The 20261-nt window shown below is 35.3% G+C and overlaps 1 protein-coding gene across 4 annotated transcripts in view; it reads right to left on the bottom strand.

The window, feature by feature from the left end:
- Positions 1 to 208: 208 nt before the first annotated feature.
- PDS5A (PDS5 cohesin associated factor A) overlaps positions 209 to 20261 on the bottom strand; it is a 131529-nt gene continuing 111476 nt past the window's right edge. Inside the window, exons 28-34 of one of the 4 annotated variants that reach the window (XM_081251303.1) lie at positions 19596 to 19715; positions 17032 to 17094; positions 16147 to 16292; positions 14791 to 14899; positions 9766 to 10118; positions 3985 to 4135; positions 2743 to 2894 (exon numbers count right to left, since the gene is read on the bottom strand). In XM_081251303.1, the coding sequence (XP_081107429.1) occupies positions 2859 to 2894; positions 3985 to 4135; positions 9766 to 10118; positions 14791 to 14899; positions 16147 to 16292; positions 17032 to 17094; positions 19596 to 19715 (978 nt within the window). In that variant the 3' untranslated portion in view covers positions 2743 to 2858. Of the gene's footprint in view, positions 2895 to 3984; positions 4136 to 4158; positions 9120 to 9765; positions 10119 to 14790; positions 14900 to 16146; positions 16293 to 17031; positions 17095 to 19595; positions 19716 to 20261 lie in introns of those variants that run through there. The other 3 variants (XM_081251304.1, XM_081251306.1, XM_081251305.1) reach the window with 3 other exon arrangements.

The raw sequence follows: 20261 nt of genomic DNA, 5'->3' as shown, positions 1-20261 counted from the left end.
CCAAATGTCCATAAGAATTTATCATCTATTATTATGTTCTCCCTCAGTCACTGTAAGCCAGATCAGAGTATGTAGTCAGGAAGTTCGAAGGTGGCATTTGATCCCTTATTTGCAAACTCCAGAATCTAAACAAAATATGCAAAGACATTTTATCAGCTCGTGACATACCAAGGGGGTTCATGAATATTCAGGGTTCCACACTACTATATAATGCTGCATTTCTTGGTTTTATTTGAAACAATGCATATTTTTAGCATTTTATGGTAGGATTTTACACTTGTCATTTACACAAATTACAAGGTTCTCTTCAAGTCTTTAAAAATTTTTTAAAAAAATTCAGCCCATGTGCAGCACAAGAATATGCAAAACTACTTTACATTATACACACTTTTTATCAAAGGAGATACAAAATTCTGGCTTGTAGTTTTAGACAAATACAAGAAGCTTCAAACTAGACACAAAGGGTTAACATTAATTCTCAAATGTAAGTCTGCACTTTGTGTTGTATTTCTCTGAGATGTGAATACCAAATTCCTAAGGGATTTTTACTTTTTCCTTTTTCAAAGGAAAAATGACAAGTTTCCTTTATTCAAGTCCCTCCCTCCCCATCAGCTCAGTCTATCATCCTACTCTCCCATCCTTTAGTGCCAGATACTTGCTTATATTAAAAAATCAGGGGTGGGCCATTTACATATGTCTGTGGACCAGATCCTTTTAGCTAACTCATTACTCTCTTGCAAAAATCTAAGCAGCCATAACTGATGGGAATGGTCTGCTACATTATGTTAAATATGACTTCACACTAGGTAATCTAGACAGCTATGATGCTGGGTAATTAGTTAAAAGGAGATAGACGAGAGACAGAAGGCCCTACCAGTGTGCTTTTTATTGGTGGCAAATTGGTTGCCTTTAAGAATCAAGCTGATTCTAAGAGAGCTTCAAAATCTAAACAGAACATGCCCACTGATTGCTTGAGGGACCTCTCTGATGCTTATGCATAGGTACTCTTTTTCAGCATGTCAGAGGCAAGTTTTACACTTCTAAAGGGTTATGAAGAGGCAATAAGGAAGAGTAGAGCTCTTTCTGCCCTTTCAAAGATATTATTTTCTATCACTGGTATCCACTGTTCCCTAGCCATCATCCAATACTTAAATGTGTATGTATATGCATATTTAAAAGAATTACCCATCTTTCACTCAGTCAGTATACAGCCAACTCTTGATTACCTATGAGAACATAAGTGACATTTACTACCAGAAAATTTCACATTTAACATAATCATCCTTTTTTTTTTTGACACAGCTCACATTCACTGTTTGTTTTACATCTCACGTAGACTACAGCCTGTCAAGACCAAGTTATCACACAAACGTTTATGCCCTTGAACCCATGATAGGTGTGTGCAAGGACACTGAGCACATTCATGTAGGGCTTGGGGGAAGGGCATAAAGTGGAGAATGGGGGCAGGTGATAACTCTGGGCGTGAGAAAGGACCAATCTCAAGTTCCTCCTGAATTAGCTCTTATGGTATGCCTTCGTTATTTTAATTTTATGATTACTGCAAAATCTAAAACCTGAGGCAGTCACTGTTTTATATAGATAATGGAGAGTTGACTGTAATCATGTTCTTTGTTTCTTTATGACTTTAGCCCTTTTACATAAAAAATTTCACAAGAAAACATAATATAAAAAGATTAAAAAAGACTACCATATGACATCTAGAAGCATTTATTTTATGCAAAAAGCTTAAATATGAATGTGTACACAAAAAGTGCACACATTACCTATGCTGAACAATGCCAAGAAACAATATATTGATGCAACGGTTGTTTTCTAAAATAAACATAAAAACGGAGCCCGGACTGGCAGACAAAAAGCAAAGCACTTATTTTCCAAGAGCACAATGCTGAAAACTGATAGCAATCCTAAACTCCTCCCACTTTCCTTACAAAGCTGCCAGAGTCCAACTATTTTAAAAAATTGACTTTTTTTTTTTTACATCAATAATAAAAATCTGGTGACAGACATTATAAAACCAAATGCTGGACAGTCTTTACTCCTTTAAAATTCCAAATATTCCAACATAATCACAGGAGTAAAAACCACTTTAAAGTGATATGCTTTATGAAACAAAAAACAATATGTACATTTATTGCAAATTATATTAAACTAAAATGGAGGGGAAATCAAAATATGAAGTGATATGAAATCAATAATAATTTTAATTATTTTCTCACTCTGATAAAAATCAGAAAGCAACATTTATAAAATTGCCACATCACTTTTCATAGCAGGGAACTGAAATCTGTACATCTCATTTTGCAGAAAAGTAGGCAGGCAGAAAGAATTATACATAAAAGTTTCCAAAAGGAAAAACAAAGAAATATTTAATCTGATCTCTTTTCTTCTAAAAAATTAATTCAGTAGACTTCTATTTTTTTCTTGTGTAACATGGGAAATTCCTGGCTCTAAAATTGATGAATTCTCACTGTCAGTGTAAGGACATCCTATTAATTTCTTTAAAATAAAGACTGCAGCATGGAAATTAATGGTGTATTATGCTGTTAAACTCCAGATATACAGGAACTGGAACCAAGTGTTAAGCAATTTGCTTAATTATTGACTTTTCATAAGAAAAGTCTGGGGGGAGGGTAGAACAGAGTTGCTTTTAGCCTCTCTCTCAAGAGTTTCTGCTGTACATTTCCATCAAGGGACTTGTGGTCAAGTGAAAAAAGGAAGTAATAGCTTTTTTCAGTTTTCAAGGCAGAAAGTGTGTTTTGAAGTTAACTTCATTTTCTGTTCAGGGTCATTCTGAATCCAAGTTTTTGCAGAAGCTAGAGCCTGCTTCTGTTTGGCCTTCATTTTCTCCCTTTGCAAATGAATTTTCTTTTTACCTTGGGGATAGGAGTAGAAGAAAGCAATGTTAGAAAAGATATAAACAGGAAAACAAACCATACACAGATTATTTCATTTCTATAGTTATCTAAAATCCGAAAATATTTTTTCATTGTTCATGTGACACTTTAGTTGATTTAGGAATCTTTCCCTAAATTACATAAAAACACAATACCAATGAAGTTTTTATTTTCAACCATTAAGCATTGCTACCCAGTGTCCAATCTGTTTATTACTACAATAAAACACTAAAAGCTATTTGAAGTAATTGTGATTTTTAATTAATACTTTCAAGATTATGTAGTAGAAAATACTAGACACTATGGCAAATGAATTTAAAAGCAGCAAAATAAGTTCTGTTCTTTAGTGTACTAAAAAAAAGGAGGAAAATTTAGCTTAATTCTGTTAAGAGAAATGCCCCACTGATCCTATTTCCCTAATAGGGAGGGAAAATTATGACCTCTGGAAGCATGAAGTAGTGGGATAGGGTCTCTTTCTCTTCTCCCCTCACTTACTCCTCTCTGGGAGGAGGAAGAACCCATCTAATGGGTGAGGGGGTGGGGGAAGGAAAAACTGAGCATACTGGGATTTGGTCTTGTCTAGATTTGTTCTCCTTTGCCTCCAAAAGGTATGTTCTGGTCTGCCTGAGGTTGTTCAATTTAGGGGCAAGGCATTAGTAGTTACCTGGCCTATGTCATTCCACATTTGGGCGGGGGCTGGGGGGGAGCGTGGCTCATGGGATCTCAGTTCCCCAATCAGGGATCGAACCCAAGCCAGGGCAGTGAAAGCCCAGAATACTAACCACTAGGCCACCAGGGAACTCCCCGTCATTCCACATTTTTCATCAGCCACATCAGTATTAAGATAGTATCTCCTTTTTAACAATTTCAAACTTGGGAGACAAAGATAAGGGGGCTGTTTACTTATATTCCCAAACCCCAACAAAACATACACCTTCTAATAAAGATAACAATGCTAACCAAAAAAAGCTAATAAGTGATTAAGATTCTTACATAGTATTAAATTAATTTGTTATAATAGATAAAATTTAATAATATCAAAGAATCCTCTACAAGCTGCCTGCTGCACCTTCAGGAAGCTTCCCTTTACTAGCTCTGAGTCCTCAGTATCTTCCTGGCTGCTCTCACAGACTTTTAAACGATCCAGATCACTGGAAGAATTTCCTGGACTTGATTCTATGTCCCAAAGTGAATCGCCATCACTTCCGAGCACTTGGCTTCTGAAAAATTTCATATTATTTTGATAAAAATGCACTTGTTACTGAAGAATATTCATATTAAACTAATACATGGTTGTTTAATACATTAGGAAACACACTTAGGGGATATTTTAAGATACAAACCGATGTGATGTGAGGAAACTCTCAATGTACAAATGAGCACGGGAAATCGGGAAATCCTTTGCTTAAAAAAAATAGAAATTCCAAGATTCTTGAACACTCCAATATTAAGCATACTAAGCAAAACATATTAATCCAAAGATGGGAAAACTACAGTCTGTTATTCTATAGGTAACTTCCTTAAATTCAGTTTCCCCTTAAGTCCCAAGTTTAAGGACTGTGTCTCCATTGGTGTTTATTGATATTTTCTTTTTCATGGAAGAATTTGGCCTCAAAGATAAATAAAACATACTCAAGAATCAGCAGACCTATAAAAACACATTTTCAATGCAAAATATTTGGAATTGTTTTCCATCTGAATAATAATTCAAAAACAAAGGAAAAGCAAATAAACAACTGAAATGATGATGAATCCTCCATTCCCAAACTCAGGAAGCCAACATTAAGTGTCCAGTTGTTCAGATACTATTTCCCGACTACAGTATACAAATGGCTGATTTTCATAAATTTACAGGGTAAATTCAAGGAATTTTCTGAAAAGAAGTAACAATTCCAAATGTAGCCCAAAATATAAACAGGAACATTTATTGGCGCGTGCACACACAGCACACACACACACACACACACACACACACAAACCTCTGATGGAATAGATTTACTGCAAAAATCCAGAGGGATCTAAAAATCCTACGGTTAAGTTTACAAGTTAAAATGTATGAACTCCCAGATTAAGTAAATTCTATGCCAGGAAATTTCTGTACACAGTTTCTGTATTTTGGTAGAATAACATATCTATCCTTGAATTAATAAAGTATATAAGTAGGAGTCATACTAAAAATTATTATTTACCTAATGTCATTGAGAGGACCTAGTAAGAGGAATTCTAGAGGGGTGTGCACTTGCTACACATAAGTGGTATGGTATTTAAATGACTGTAGAGGCTACCATTTATCAAGGATCCTACTTTTATAGGGCTGAAGGATTAAGGAGGTTACAAACATAAAGCATCTAGACTGTGGTTGGAATATACTAGGGCCTCAAAAATGGTTTTCACTAATTATTTAATAATAAAGTTGAAATCATACAATATGATGAGCATAAATACCAAGTAATAAAAATGGGCAAGTTTTCTGGAGGTGGTCCTAGTATACAGTGTAGACTGACTGCCTTGAGATCATCTTGTATTCAGACAGATCTACAAAGGAGCACATGGAGTAAAGAAGGGAGGAGGGTAATGTCAGGAAAGGCTCTTTTCAGATGTACAGACAGTTGTGACCAGCGCAGGAATTGACCATCAGGGAAGTGAGAAAGCAAGCAAGTAAAATGTGTGAAGAATAATGCAAGGTAAAGGAAAAGACAGATGAAGTAGTGTTAGAAAGCAGGGCCACAGAGAAGCACAAGGGTGCTGGGCCTTATTTCTCAAAGGCTTGCATTCAAGCTTAAAATCTGGGGGTAAACTACTTTAGTGCAGTGATCTAGATCCTGCATCTTCCACAATGCAAGGACTCTAGGCTATGCTTCAAGTTGCCAGGGCAATAAGTGAGCTGTTCCTACCATTCTGGGTTCATCCTTAGCTCAGAAATGCGGTGCTTGATGGCTCTCAGCTTTGGCAACCCGGTTTCTTCTTTTACTAATGAGATGGTTCGAAGTGTAATGATAACCTTAACAGGATGATTCAAGGTGTTATATTAGCTCTGTATTCAGAATTGTTCAATCATGTGGCTTTAACCTGTATCTGATCCTCACCAGGTCTCAGGAAAATACAGGTGAGATGTCAAATCAATCATAGGTAAATACCTTCGGTTAATCAAAAGTATGTTTAGAATCTTGTATGAAGGTGAAAGCTATATAGTTTCCCATGAAATAAAAATAAAGCTGGCACCTTCAGGATTTTGACCATTCAACGTTTTCTCCTTAAGTTGAAGGATAGTTAGAACAGCTGAGTCACAAACAAGGAACTTTTGTTTTAGTGTGCCTGTCTATTCCATCGCTTGGTGGTTACTATACCTTAAAACATTTCCTTTTACACATTAAGAGAAAAAAAATAATAGAGTTGTGAACGTTCATAGTTTAGAGGAGAAACATAACCACAGCTGCCACTGTTAGCAGTATAGTAAGGCGATTAATAAGGGACACAGCCTGGATTCAAAACCCTGTTCTGTGTAGCACTGGCCAGGTGGCCTGAGAAAGTAATTTTTTCAGGTCTAACCCCCTTATCTCTAACATAGTGTTGTTCTTGCTTCATAATGATTGTTGGCAAGGCAAATATACATTCAACAACCTTTCCTTATTATCACTATTATTTCTACCAATATATATGCCAAGCACCATTGCAAATACCCCATACATTATTCTACCTAATATTCACTATGGTCTTTCAATGTTCTTATAGCATTAGGTGCTTCACTTAAGTTTTACACTTGAATTCAAGAACATCTGATCTCTCTTGGTTTTTTCCCTCTCTGAAGCTAAAATACTTTAGCTTTTGTTCGCATGAACTCTGAAATAGGTTAAAAAGATGACTATAGTTGTTTGGTTTAACCTACGATTATTTTAAATAAACTAGCTTCTTATGTAATAATTATAAATAATAAACTATATGCAAAGATTTTCCATTTCATGGAAACTACCACATATATTAACTACATTAGCTATTTAAAATATGGAAGTAAATATTTTCAAAGCATCCTCTGTTAAACTAGTTTTGTGTGCAGGTATAGTTCCTGTAGAATTAAGACTTAATTTTACCTTAAAGTACAATATAGTGTGGACTCCAGAGTGATGCTGCCTGGTTTTAATGCTGCCTCCACTATTTATATAAGCAAAGGGACCAAAAACTACATGGACTCTCTATTCCTGGTTCTCTCCTCTTTATAAACTGGGGATAATGATAGTACTTACCCATGTAGAGATGTTTTAAGCATTTAATAGGTTAACAAAGAGCTTAGAATTGAGCCTGGCTCATAATAAGCATTATATTAGTGTTAGCTATTATTAATCTTATGTAGCAATTTTTTAAGTGAAATAAAATATATGTAACATAAATCACTGCCATTCATCTCTAGAATATTTTCATCTTCCAAACTGAAACTCTGTACCCATTAAATAGTAATGCCTATTCTCTCCTCCCGCTCTCCCTGGCAACTACCTCATTCTGTCTCTATGAATTTGATTACTCTCGTATCTCACAGAAGTGGAGTCATACAGACCCCTTTGGGGTCTGGCTTATTTCACTTAGCATTAATGTCCTTAAGGCCCATCCATATTGTGGCATAAGTCAGAATTTCATTGTTTTACATAGTAATAAAAAATAATTCTTTTATCAATCAGTAGACCTAAAGTGAAAGTTTTCTGCTCTATTCTGGAATTGATAAGCTGGAGAAATATATTCTTTGAGGGCGAGAACCTATCCATTTTGGATACTTTTGTACTGCCAACATCCAGCACAATGCTGGCAGTTTAATCTGTCCGTATTTGTTAGAAGAACAAATGAGAAGTATAAGGAACAATACTCATGTGCCTATAATGCATTCAATCCTATGCAAGAGGCTATCATGAGTAATACAGAGTTTCTGGAGTAAGTTAGGTTTCCAAGCCGAAGTCATAATGCTAGAATTTAAGGGCAGAGTTGTATATTAGATTCAGGAAAGAATGAAAAAGACAAAAGGAAGCTTGGCAGAAAGTTTCAGAATGTTGTTCTATGTTTTGTTAGCCACGAATTAGTAGTCAATAATTCAACCAGAAGTTTCTGAAATATGCGCGCAAAATCTTTGATCTGTTTTACTGAAGTACAGTGTTATCATGAACACCAAATTTAACCATCTAACTTCACTGAGAATATAAAACCATCAAAAGAATTCTGTATTTTGGATAACACATTGCCCAACTGATCTACTAACTGGCATACTTAAGACTTCTCAGGTGTCTTTTCACTCTTAAAAAAGATGTTTTAAGAGTTTTAAAAAGGCCCAAGGCCATTTTTAATCAAGACCAGTCTCTGGCATGTAAGCCATTTTTGTTGGTTTGTTTAATGCTTTTGGGGCAAATGGTGTAATTAAAAGCAGAGCAATGGGTTTTACAATGCTCAATTTCAGAGACAAGGTTGGCTGCTACTGAAAACGTTTTCAGGGTCCAAGTAAGTGCCTGCATATTTTGGTTAGATGGCAAAAGGACAGCACATGAGAGGTAAGGTCAGGTGGCTCAGGTGGCCTGGGTGTGATGATCAGTACTATTTTATGTGGGTGAGGAATGGCTAGAATTCTAGAAACCCTTAAGAGAAGTCTGGCAGTCTCCAACGAAATTTGTTCAGCTTTTGTATAACTAAAAATATATTAAGAGGTAAAGCAACTAGAATTCAAAACAATGGTTAAAATAATTACTGAGCATTTAGTCTGTAAAAGGCATTTTGTTAAGTGCTTTATATTTAATGACCATTTAATTCTTGGAACAGTCCTTTGAGGAAGGTATTATCATACTGCCTTAATGATGAAGAAAAGGAGGCCGAGGTTAAGTATGTTGTTCCAGGTCAAAGGTCCAGGTTTGAGGAGAAAAATAATAAATTTGCCCCCAATACTGGCTTTCCTTACTACACTTTTAGTCCATGAAAGTAGAAGTGACTAAGTAGAAGAAACACCCATTACTTAGTCAGGTATGGCCCTGAATCAGCTGCCATGAGATGTTGAAAAAGGTACTCAGAGACACTTAAAATGTAAGAAAATTTAGTAGCCTCAAACTTCCAAATTTCAAAAATGGTAATTTTAAAAAATGTACTTACAAACACATATGCCTTAGCAACACTGTACTTTATAAAAATATTGAAGCAGGATGGTGACGGTGTCCTGACATGATCAGAGCTGGTTCTTTCCTAGAAGGAACTCAGAATCTTACAATCTAATTCAGGGGGGAGATGAAGTAGGTATAGGTATATAAGGAAAAAGAAGCAGTGTAGAGCTAAGTTCTAATTGTAGACCAAGTAAGGAGCCAACTTCTAGATCTCCAATTGGGGCACCACTGTTACAGTGTGGAAAATCTGAAATCCCAACACAAACATGATCAAAGATGAGTAGCTGTGAGGTTATTCCCTTTGGGGAGGGTGGGGGAGAGGTAAGTTGCTGACTTATATTAAAATTTACTGTAACAAGTGGAATTAAAGAGCATGCCATGACATCTATCTATTCCACTTTGGGATCTCTGTGTCAAAAAGGTAGCCGTTTATATTTAGAAAACCCCATGCAACTATGTGAGGGAGACCAAGACAATGTTATCCTTGCTAATAAATAGAAACATCAAAAACCATATCCTAATTAAAAATTAACCAAAGAAAAAAAGGAGATCTCTCTTCAAATTGTTGTCCTGAAAGTTATGAGATAAAAGCAAATGCCACCATAACTTACTCAGGAAAACCAGGGGCAGTTTTCACTCCCAAATGCCTAGGTGTTTGGGGGTGACTGGCAACTAGGATTAAAACAAGATGTCTAAATTCAAAGTTCAGAAAGAATGGTGTACGTTACCTTTGTAAGTCAATTTGCCTCTCTGCTGGTGCTGCCTTTTTGGCTATGTCTTGCAGTTTGGGTGCTTTGGCATTACCTGCTTCCAAACCTCCAGGGCTTTCCTGATTGACTGCAGCTCTCTTTCTTCCCTTGCTAAGAGGTTTATTTATATCATCATTTCTGGTTGCATTGCCCTGAGATTCAGACTTGGGTCGACGTCCTCTCCTGGGTTTTGAAGGGGCAGGTGGTCCTGATTCATCTACTTTCTCATCTGTTTTTTGTTGGATATTCTCTGCACCAGCTGCTGTTACTGTTCTTTTCTTTCCTCGGTCACTGCTGATGTTGCCCTGGGCAGCCTGATCAGAATTAATCTCCTAAAAGAGCAGAAAACAATTCTATTAACATAATTCCTTAAATATCACTGATCTATACTAGAAAGCAGCATTCTGAAGTATTTTAAAAGAGTTGGAATTCCAGGGCTTCTGATTAACTTCTAATTAACTGTTACATCCCATGAAGAATGTAAACTCCTCAAGGGTAAGGACTGAATGAGGTGCCTATCATAGTGCTTGGCATATATAATATACTCAATAAATGCTTACTAAAGTGCATAGGCAGTTATATAAGAGAAAACCTACTCAGTTTTGCTTTCACAGCCATTTTAAATGAAAAGGTCCTTTTTATTGTGGTATGCTCTTAATGTATCACTTTTTAAAAGAGGGGGGGATGTTTTCATAATTCAGTGTTATTTTCTTTCTCTATGATGCATCTAACTATAATCTTTGTAGTTCTGTGACACAAAGTTCTTTAATATCTCACTCCACTCATTCATTCTAACTTCTGTCTCTTCTTTTTTTTTTAAGATGTTGGGGGTAGGAGTTTATTAATTTATGTTTGCTGTGTTGGGTCTTCGTTTCTGTGTGAGGGCTTTCTCCAGTTGTGGCAAGCGGGGGCCCCTCTTCATCGCGGTGCGCGGGCCTCTCACTATCGCGGCCTCTCTTGTTGCGGAGCACAGGCTCCAGACGCACAGGCTCAGTAGTTGTGGCTCACGGGCCTAGTTGCTCCGCGGCATGTGGGATCCTCCCAGCCCAGGGCTCGAACCCGTGTCCCCTGCATTAGCAGGCAGATTCTCAACCACTGCGCCACCAGGGAAGCCCCCTGTCTCTTCTTTATCCATCATTAACCTGTTTTTTTTTCAGAACATTCTTTTTTCCTGAACAGTCTCTTTTTTCCTCTTTGGCATATATATTACATATTGTCATCTAAAATGTTCAAAATAGTAAAATTCCATTTTAATATGAGACATAATGGACATTAGGGGGAATAATAGTTTTCAGAATGAAAGTGACCTTTATATGTATGATATTTAGGAGTCAATTATAATAATTTTAATTGATTCAAGGGAAACAAAGGAACACTATCCTTACCCAAAAAATGAGACTTTATCTTTTCAATTAGTTAACTAATTAATTTGCATTTCCCAAAAAAATGTTTTCAACGACCAGGGAAACACATATAAGTCTTTCATGTTTCAAGAAAATTTACTTAAATGAAAACTAGTGAAAGTAGTATCTTAAGTTAGAAAATCCACAAATCAGTGTTTCACGTTGAGGATTAACAAAGTAAACCCTATTTTAAGAGACAGTATCAGAGCCTTTAACATGGGCAGCTAGACTTAAATCCATCCTTCCAGGATGATGAGCTAATGAGAATGACGACTCCTACTTCTTTCACCCTCTTGGGATGTGGAGAGTCATGTTACAAAAATCATCATGAGGGAACAAGAGTAAGGTGGTCCACAGGATTTAAACTGCAAAACAATACAAAATGGATCAGAGAAAAGATATGCGAAGGCACCCTGGAGAAAGATGGAGATTCCTGGGCAAAATAAGGGTCAATAAAAAAACTAAGTGTGGGGCTTCCCTGGTGGCGCAGTGGTTGAGAGTCTGCCTGCCGATGCAGGGGACACGGGTTCGTGACCCGGTCCGGGAAGATCCCACATGCTGCAGAGCGGCTGGGCCCGTGAGCCATGGCCACTGAGCCCGCGTGTCCAGAGCCTGTGCTCTGCAACGGGAGAGGCCACAACAGTGAGAGGCCCGCATACCGCAAAAAAAAAAAAAAAAACTAAGTGTGGTTAAACTTGAAGTAGAAACCATTCAACTGAATGCCCGTTAGGTGCAGTGGCTGCTGGGCATAGACTGGGGAACAAAACTGTTATTTTTCCTGTCCTCAGATTAGCATAGTAGGTGACTAATTTTTTAAAGAGTAAACAAACATTTAAGTACAGATTAACCTAAATGCTAAGAGATTAAAGAAAAGGGCATTCAGAAAAAACAAAAAAACAGAGGAAGCATCAATTTCTCATTGGTTCTTCTGGGGAATATTAATTAAACAATATCAAAGCAGGACTTATCACATGAAAAGTGAAGTATTTTAGACAGATGGAAGAGGCAGCATGAAGTACCCGAAGAAGGAAAGAGCTTGGAAGATTTAAGGAACTTGAAGTGATGTGAGACTGGTATAAGGTAGGAGAAGCTGGCATGGGCCAGATCATGAATGCCTTATGGGACATTTAAGAAATCTGATTTTATTCTAAGTGCTAATAAAAGTCATTGATGGACTTTAAACAGAGGACAAACATAATCCAAATTATATTTTAAAAAGATCACACTGGCTGCTATATTTGGTGATGAGATTGGAAGGGAGCAAGAATGTTAACAAGAAGGTAAAACTACTACAGTATCAGAGGTTGAGTTAGGGAGTTCCCTGGTGGCCTAGTGGTTAGGATTCCAGGTTTTCACTACCATGGCCTGGGTTCAATCCCTGGTCGGCGAATTTCCTGCAAGGTGCATGGCATGGCCAAAAAAAAAAAAAAAAAAAGTTGAGTTAAACAAGAAAAAGATAATTTAAAAACGGGCAAATATGAACAGGCAGTTCACACAAGAGTACATCCAAATGGTCAACAAAAATACTGATCATCAGAGAAATATATATTAAAACAATAGTGGGGCATTAGTTTTGATACTTTAAACTGAGGAAAATTCAAAAGAACTATAAAACCTGTTGTTAGTGGGTATATAGAGAAAAAAGTACCCTGCTGGTAGAAATGTCAAGTGTTCTAATTTTCGAAGAAAACAATATGAAAATATCTAAAATCTCTAGTATATTTACTCCTTGACCTAGCATTCCCACTACTAGAACTTACTAGCCCCTAGAAATAAAATCACCAGTAAATTTAATGTAACACTGTAGTGACAAAGAACAGGGAAAGGAAGTATTTATGTGTATACAAACATGAAAATGATAACACTGTAGAGAAAAAACTGAACACACAGATAAGGCTGTTTAAAAGGGGAAAAAAAGACTATTAAAAGTCATGCATATGATCATATTTACACATTTATGAACATTATGTATATGTGCATATGTATAAAGAACTCATGCAAAAGCCAAATGAAGAGGAAATCAGTTGTCAGCTGTAGGCATGAAGAAATAGAAGACTCTAAAGGGCAACACTGGTGGTACTGCCTGCCTGCTCCACGGAATGTTAATGTGTTATTCCTTTAACCACCTCCCTTATTCATTCTTCGTATTACCATTTGATTTTGCTCACAGAGTAAATAATAGGAGAAAATGTTCTGATTTGTAAACATGTATATACAATTTGCTGGATAATTTTTATATACATAACTAATAAATTGGTTTATGCATCAATCTCTTTGAGAAATTGGTTACCAAGAAACACTCTCTTAGATCTTTATCTTCTTTTAGTACAACAAGATAGTGTTTTGAGCCTGCAAGACTGAGAACCAGACCCTGGAAAGAAATGATCATATCAACTTATGGGAGATCTGACTGGGAAGCTATCAGGCTTTTGTCAAAATACAACCCCTGTCTCTTCAGGCAACAGTGAATCTGTTAAAACATTCTCTGGAAGTATGAAAAAGTTAAAACAGTGTTTGGAACAATATAATATTACAGATCAATCAAAGTAATATTTTGGCCCCTCAGAAATTAGAATTTAAATGTCCAATTTATCTTCTATACAATTCTACAGCAGAGGTTGAAAAGGTTATAGATAGATGTTTGTACTAGATAAACATTTGCATCCCTGTACCACCTCTTAATACGTATTATAAGCATGTTTTAAGTATCTGTGGCAATATGCATATCTGCATCTAAGCATGATTATGTTCAATGTTTAATTCTATAGAAGGATCCCACAATATCTAAATCTACTGGTTTCTGAATTCTAAGAGTTTTGAAAGTGAGAGGTTCCCTGTTACCTGAATTTACTGACATACTGAAGTTCAGATAGCAAACAGCAAGAGTATGGATAGTCAGACTGACCTAAAAAATGTATCCTTACCTATTCAGTTTGAATTCAGATAATGAGTTTGGATAGGAAAAGTTCAGCTACTGTGGAATAACTGTAAAGTCCCATATTTTATGTACCTGAGGATAACTCCTAAAACATTTGATAATACCATAAATATATGGGGGGTAAAAAAAAAGTATGTCAAGAACATGATTCTATAGAAAAAGAAATAATAGTATTAGGTCATTCTTACTGAGGAAAGTTATCCTCCTACCAATGTTATACTCCTTTCTGTCCTGCCAAAAAATTGTTAAGAATATCGGGGGCCACAGTTAAAAGATACACCATCAAAGAGTGCAGCTGTTAAATAAAAACTCAAACATATTTTAAAAGGTCAGCTCATTAAGTTTAACTTAAAACAACAACAAGAGAAACAGAGTGTTGATCCCTGGTGGGAGTCAATAAAGTTTTGAAAACAAGATCTCAAAACACTTCAGTTCCTATTCTTTCAAGGTATTGGGAGAAGTAGGGTGGGAGAAGGTGACCACACAAACTCTGGTAAATGAAGAGAGTGGACATAGACAGAATCACTTCTGTAGAGTGGAAGCCCGGTAAGTATAGCAGGGGGTGGTGGTATTAATGTGTAGACCGTGGGTTTCTTACCCCATCATAAAATTGTAATAAGAATCTCCATGGGAAAAACCCACTTGTTAAGCCTTAAAATTTACCTTATTCTTTACTGGGTCAATATTCTTTACAGGTGTCACAGAAATAATTCTCACAGGGTTCTCTTCATTTTCACTAACTCCAGTTTCTGCTGCCTCTGAACTCTGTTCCCTGTTGAAGAGAAATAAACCAAAGCTTCTTTATTTCACCACATGAATAGAAGTGTACTCTCTCACTATACCAATAAGGAAAGAGGCTTAGGCTGATTTAGAAGCCTGGCCAAGTGAAGTAACGTTAACAAGACTCAGATCTTCTGTAGTTACAGACTACTGCTCTACTATATCAAGTTTTGGATTTCCATCTTACCTTACTAATGTAAAACAGAAATGACTACCTAAAACCACCAGACAGAAAGCTTAGTTGACAAGCAACAAACAACACAACTATTCTATAAGCCTATCTGTTGGGGGTGGAATACCCTAAAACAAAGCAAAAATACAACAGATGAGCGTATAGTTTTCTCCAGTCTGTGTTCTTAATGCTCTGCAAGGGAAGGGGCTGCAAGAAGAGGCCATAGGGGAGGTGTCTGACCCCCACTATCTATGTAAACCACAGGTGTTCCACGTTAATTTTTTTATATTTTGGGATTCTACTGCTAAAAATGTGTTTAAAACACCACCACTGAATTTATGCTTAAAATTTCATGAATTAGAATGAAATCTTTAAAAGCCTCAATATTTAGTGTTGATAAGAGTAGGGTCAGATGGAAATTTTTATGCAGTAGCTAAGACAGTAAACACTTGACATGTTAAACATGTTATCTTTTTAAAAAATATTTATTTATCTGGCTGTGTCAGGTCTTAGTTGTGACATGCAGGATCTTTGTTGTGGCATGCTAACTTAGTTGTGGCATGTGGATCTAGTTCCCTGACAAGGGATCGAACCTGGGCCCCCTACATTGGGAGCGCAGAGTCTTAGCCACTGGACCACCAGGGAAGTCCCAAACATGGAATCTTTAATAAGTGGAAAATGTTATTAACAATGTTATCTCTACTCATGCTATACTAATCTTGAGTTAAAAATTTAAAAGCATGTAAATTAAGTTTATTTAAAGAGTTACATTTTCAGTTCTCCTAAGTGTTAAACACAGACACACACTTTCATGTAAATTAGTTTTAGTATATTACTAATTCTTACGTTTTTCCATTTAACTTTTCTACACATTTAGAATGCTAAACAGTTTCAAAATGTGTAGTACACTCTCAATTTCCATCATTATACTAAAATTTAGCACTACTGTTTTTTACTAAGATGTTTCCTAAAGTCCATTTTTGTGATACAGTGCTTTAAGAAAAGAAACTGAAAGATGAACCAAGTAGTGAGTGATAGTAACAAAAACAATTGGAGAAAAAAATTGCCTTGATCGATTTCCGGTGGAAGGGTTCAGCTCTGAATTTACATTAATATTGCTTCCAGTCTCAGCTCCAGTGCTTCTAACATATGGTTTCCTTCCCGTTGCTGATAAAGGCTTGTTTACCGCACCTAGTACTCCAGCAGGTTTTGGCTAAAAATTACATATATGCATGTTATTTTATACCTTACTGAAAGGAATACATACAAATTTAGACACATGTAAGGGATACTGTTCCGCTTACGGCCAGGAATTGTTGTTCCTTTGGAAAGTTAAATCCTAAATTTATTAGAAATGATAATTCTGTAAAACAATATCTAAACATAATTACAAATCAAAAGCATTACCTCTACTTAAAACTAACTATGCAATATTAATTATTCCTATTGCTCAATCAAAATAAAAAGTGTCCCTAAAACATAGTGAAATATGTAATAATTAAGACATAATAAAATATCTTACAGGTAAATTACTAAGTATATATAATAATAGTTTAGACACTGTTTATCAAATATTAAATTTCCCTTTGCTCTTTTAGATGTCATATTACCTTTATAGAATATAAACTGTCTAACTTATTAGTACTAAAATTATCTTTATCTTACACATCTAAATATATTATACCATTTTTCAGGGAAATCTGCTTTGTGAATTCTAAATAACTTGAAGCCTTTCAGTACTGGTGAGAACACATGGTTGTAATTCTAAAGTGGTTTATGGCAAAAAAAAAAAAAGCCTGAGAGAACAAATGCTTTAGATGCTATAATCCACAACATGATCCCTAAGAATCAGGAACTATAAAATCCGAGGGACATTTAAAGGTTATTTCTAAGAATAGCATAAGTAATATGCACATGAGATAAAGATTCCCCAATTATCTAGTACATAATACCTTTCCTGTTAACAGAAGTACTCTTGTCTCTTCTGAAATGTAACTCTTGTCATTACAGAAGTCCTATCAAAAAAACAAACAAACAAAAGTGAACATATTTTTTTGTCCATACAAGACTTTTCAAGGCATTTTGCTTTACAATAACAGTTTCATTTGAGCTAAGAAACATATCAAACCATCAAAGCATATTTCATGAACCATACCATAAGTCTAGTTTTAAAATTAACTCAGTGACACACAAGACTTAGTCAAATGTCAGATATAAGTTACTTAAATCACATTTTTTTTTTTTGGCAGCGCCACGTGGCTTGCAGGAGCCTAGTTCCCTGACCAGGAATTGAATCCAGGCCATAGTCAGTGAAAGCACGGAATCCTAACCACTGGAATGCCAGGGAATTCCCTTAAATCACATTTTAAATAAAACACACTTCTATTCTTTCATATGGTTCAGGGCAAACAGTCTCCAGTTTATTCAATGAACTATGTTCTCCACTCTATTATAAAATTTACTTTTTAAAAAAATTTATTTGGCCACACCACGTGGCACACGGGATCTTAGTTCCCCGACCAGGGACTGAAGCCACGCCTCCTGCAGTGGAAGCACGGAGTCTTAAGCTCTGGACTGCCAGGGAAGTCCCTAAAATTTACTTCTTTGGGGCTCCCAAAGCATCCAAAATGGTACTATGCATATATCAGGCACTTAATATTCACTAAAAGAACCCCACACAGAATCTCAAGAAAATTATCCTTACTGAAAAAAAATCTGTTACTTTAATTAAAAATGTTTTGTTTCCTAGAACCATAAGTAGACTGTCCAAATCATAAAGGTAAATACACCATCAAAATCTAATTTAGTCAATTATAATGTTATTTGGCTGCAGTGATATTAACCAGTTAATAAATGAATTAAACCAAATGTGGACACTGATGATACTTTTGAAAGTTGTATCTGTAAGAGTTCAATTTGATCCTATGGTGCCTCTATCTGTTAATTATCCTGGGAATAGCACACGAGTAAACCACAATGGTCTCACGGAAGCAAAATGACTTACTACCATCTGGAAGCTCATTAATTTTTAAGTAATAGCACTTAAAAAATTATTTTTCTTTTATTAAGTTTACCTTCACACTAGTGTCACAGAAAAGAACAGAGGCCTTAAATGTCCCTATGAAAAGAAATAACGCTTTTGACATGTGTTCTAGGCAAGGCTGGATCTTTCTTTTCTTCCCCACAAAGGCTTTTATGTAGCTAAAATAAATGTTACATGAAGATATACTATAGCTTCACTAAGCTCACTATCTTAATATGCCTAGTTTTCTTCTGTCTGAATTTATACCATATTAAAAGCAACATATTAGAAAAGGAAATGAGGAAAGCTGATCATTTAAAACAGAAAAAAACCAAAATTATTATTAAGAAGGCTAAAGACATTCTAAGTTTCATATCAAAACAAAAAACAGTTAGAATTAGGTGTAGTGACAAACAGCAATTTAAATTCTTGATGATGTATGAAGATCCTATTTGGGTACTATTCCAGTCACGATAGCCCTGGGTCAACAATAACGTAAATTTAAATTCAAGAGCTCACTCAGGAGTATTTATAAAGACCAGTAAATTCAATTAGAACAGAAGTAACTTTGCAATCCTTATTATTCCTATCAAAACCAGGCAGAGTAAATTCTGAGTACTAAATCAAAGTCTGATTAAAATTTTTGTTGAAAATTTTAAATGCCTTATTTTTTCCAATTAAAAATATTAAGGATATTTTTTTAAACAAAGCACAGGAAAGTTAAACTTTAAAATACCACCTTAAAGTGGGTAATAAATAAAAGGCATTCTTTTTGAAAAAGTTCCTTAATCCAAATTAGCTGGAAAAACTTAAAGAGCTTTAGTTAGCTGAAAAATTTACTTACATGGAAAACTTCATTTTCTGACAGCAGAATAAATGTACTATTTATTATTAATACCATTTATTAAATGCTTTGTGACAAACTCTTAGAAACCTAGGTATATTAGTAATTGTTCACGGGTATTATCATCTGCATTTTAGAGGTGAAGACATTGAGGCTTAGAAGAGTTAACATGTGTAAGGTCCCTCAAATTAGAAATGGTTGATTCGAATCCAGGTCTGTCAATTGCCAAGACCAATTCCACTCATTCTAACATTTTATTTCATATATTTTATTTCATATATAGATGTATATATATTTATACTCTACCAAATATTTTGCTTACTTCTTGTCTGAAAAAATACTAACAGTGTTTTAATGAGATGAAAACAATTTAAGAAATTTGAAAATTCCTCTTACATATTAGAAATATCCAGAAGGAATAGCTCACATAGGAACACCACCACCAAGCTTGATTTGTATTCTCTACTCTGTAAGGTGAGAATGATATTTTTCAGGCTTTGGAAGACAATCTCCCATTTCTTGATAAACTCACAGAGGTATTTTTTTTTTTTTACTCTGTAGTCAAGACAGTCCAATACTTGCCACTAGGGTTGATAGTAACAAATTTAAATAGGTTTAGTATGGTAGAAAAATGAAGGGAAGAAAATTACCTTTTCAGGTTGTGTAAAAAATTTCATTGGAAGGACTGGATCCTTTGGTGAATCTGCATTGCACAAAGCACTTTTACTATTTATAACACACAGGGCCACATCACACACTGTATAAAGTTTCTAGGGAGGAAAAAAAAAATCACATATACCTTTTAGTAGTGAAAAATAACCACAAGTACCACCAATTCTAACCAATATATAAAATCAAATCAAAACAATAATATGGGGTTATTATTTATTCCTTGAACATTCTGCATTTGTATTTCTTCTTATGTAGCCTCCTAGTAAACAACAACAAAAAAGACCCCTTCATCTTAATTTAACATGAATGCCAAGTATATGTTAAAACAATAAACCAAACTAAAGGAAACATACAAAAAGAGTATCTACTTGTCTGTAACTCTTACAAAAAGTTCTTAAGACAGCATAGTTGTAAATTTTACTAGTTCTTATTCCTGTGCTCTGTAGAAGTTTTAATATCTTTTTCAAAGTAATAAATGTTTTTCAAATAATAGAATTCAATTTAATGAAATAAAGTAAAAACTAAGTATATATTTTTAATAAACGTTCTATAATATATTTTGTTATGTAATAGTTAGGAAAAACAAGTGGGACAAGGGTCATAATATTTTTTCCTGTAATATCTTAATACCCACTGGCCTAATA

Source organism: Mesoplodon bidens (genome assembly GCF_964165515.1).
Source record: "Mesoplodon bidens genome assembly, chromosome: 1".
Lineage (NCBI taxonomy): Eukaryota > Metazoa > Chordata > Mammalia > Artiodactyla > Ziphiidae > Mesoplodon > Mesoplodon bidens.
This window is presented reverse-complemented; position numbering and strand designations above follow the sequence as displayed.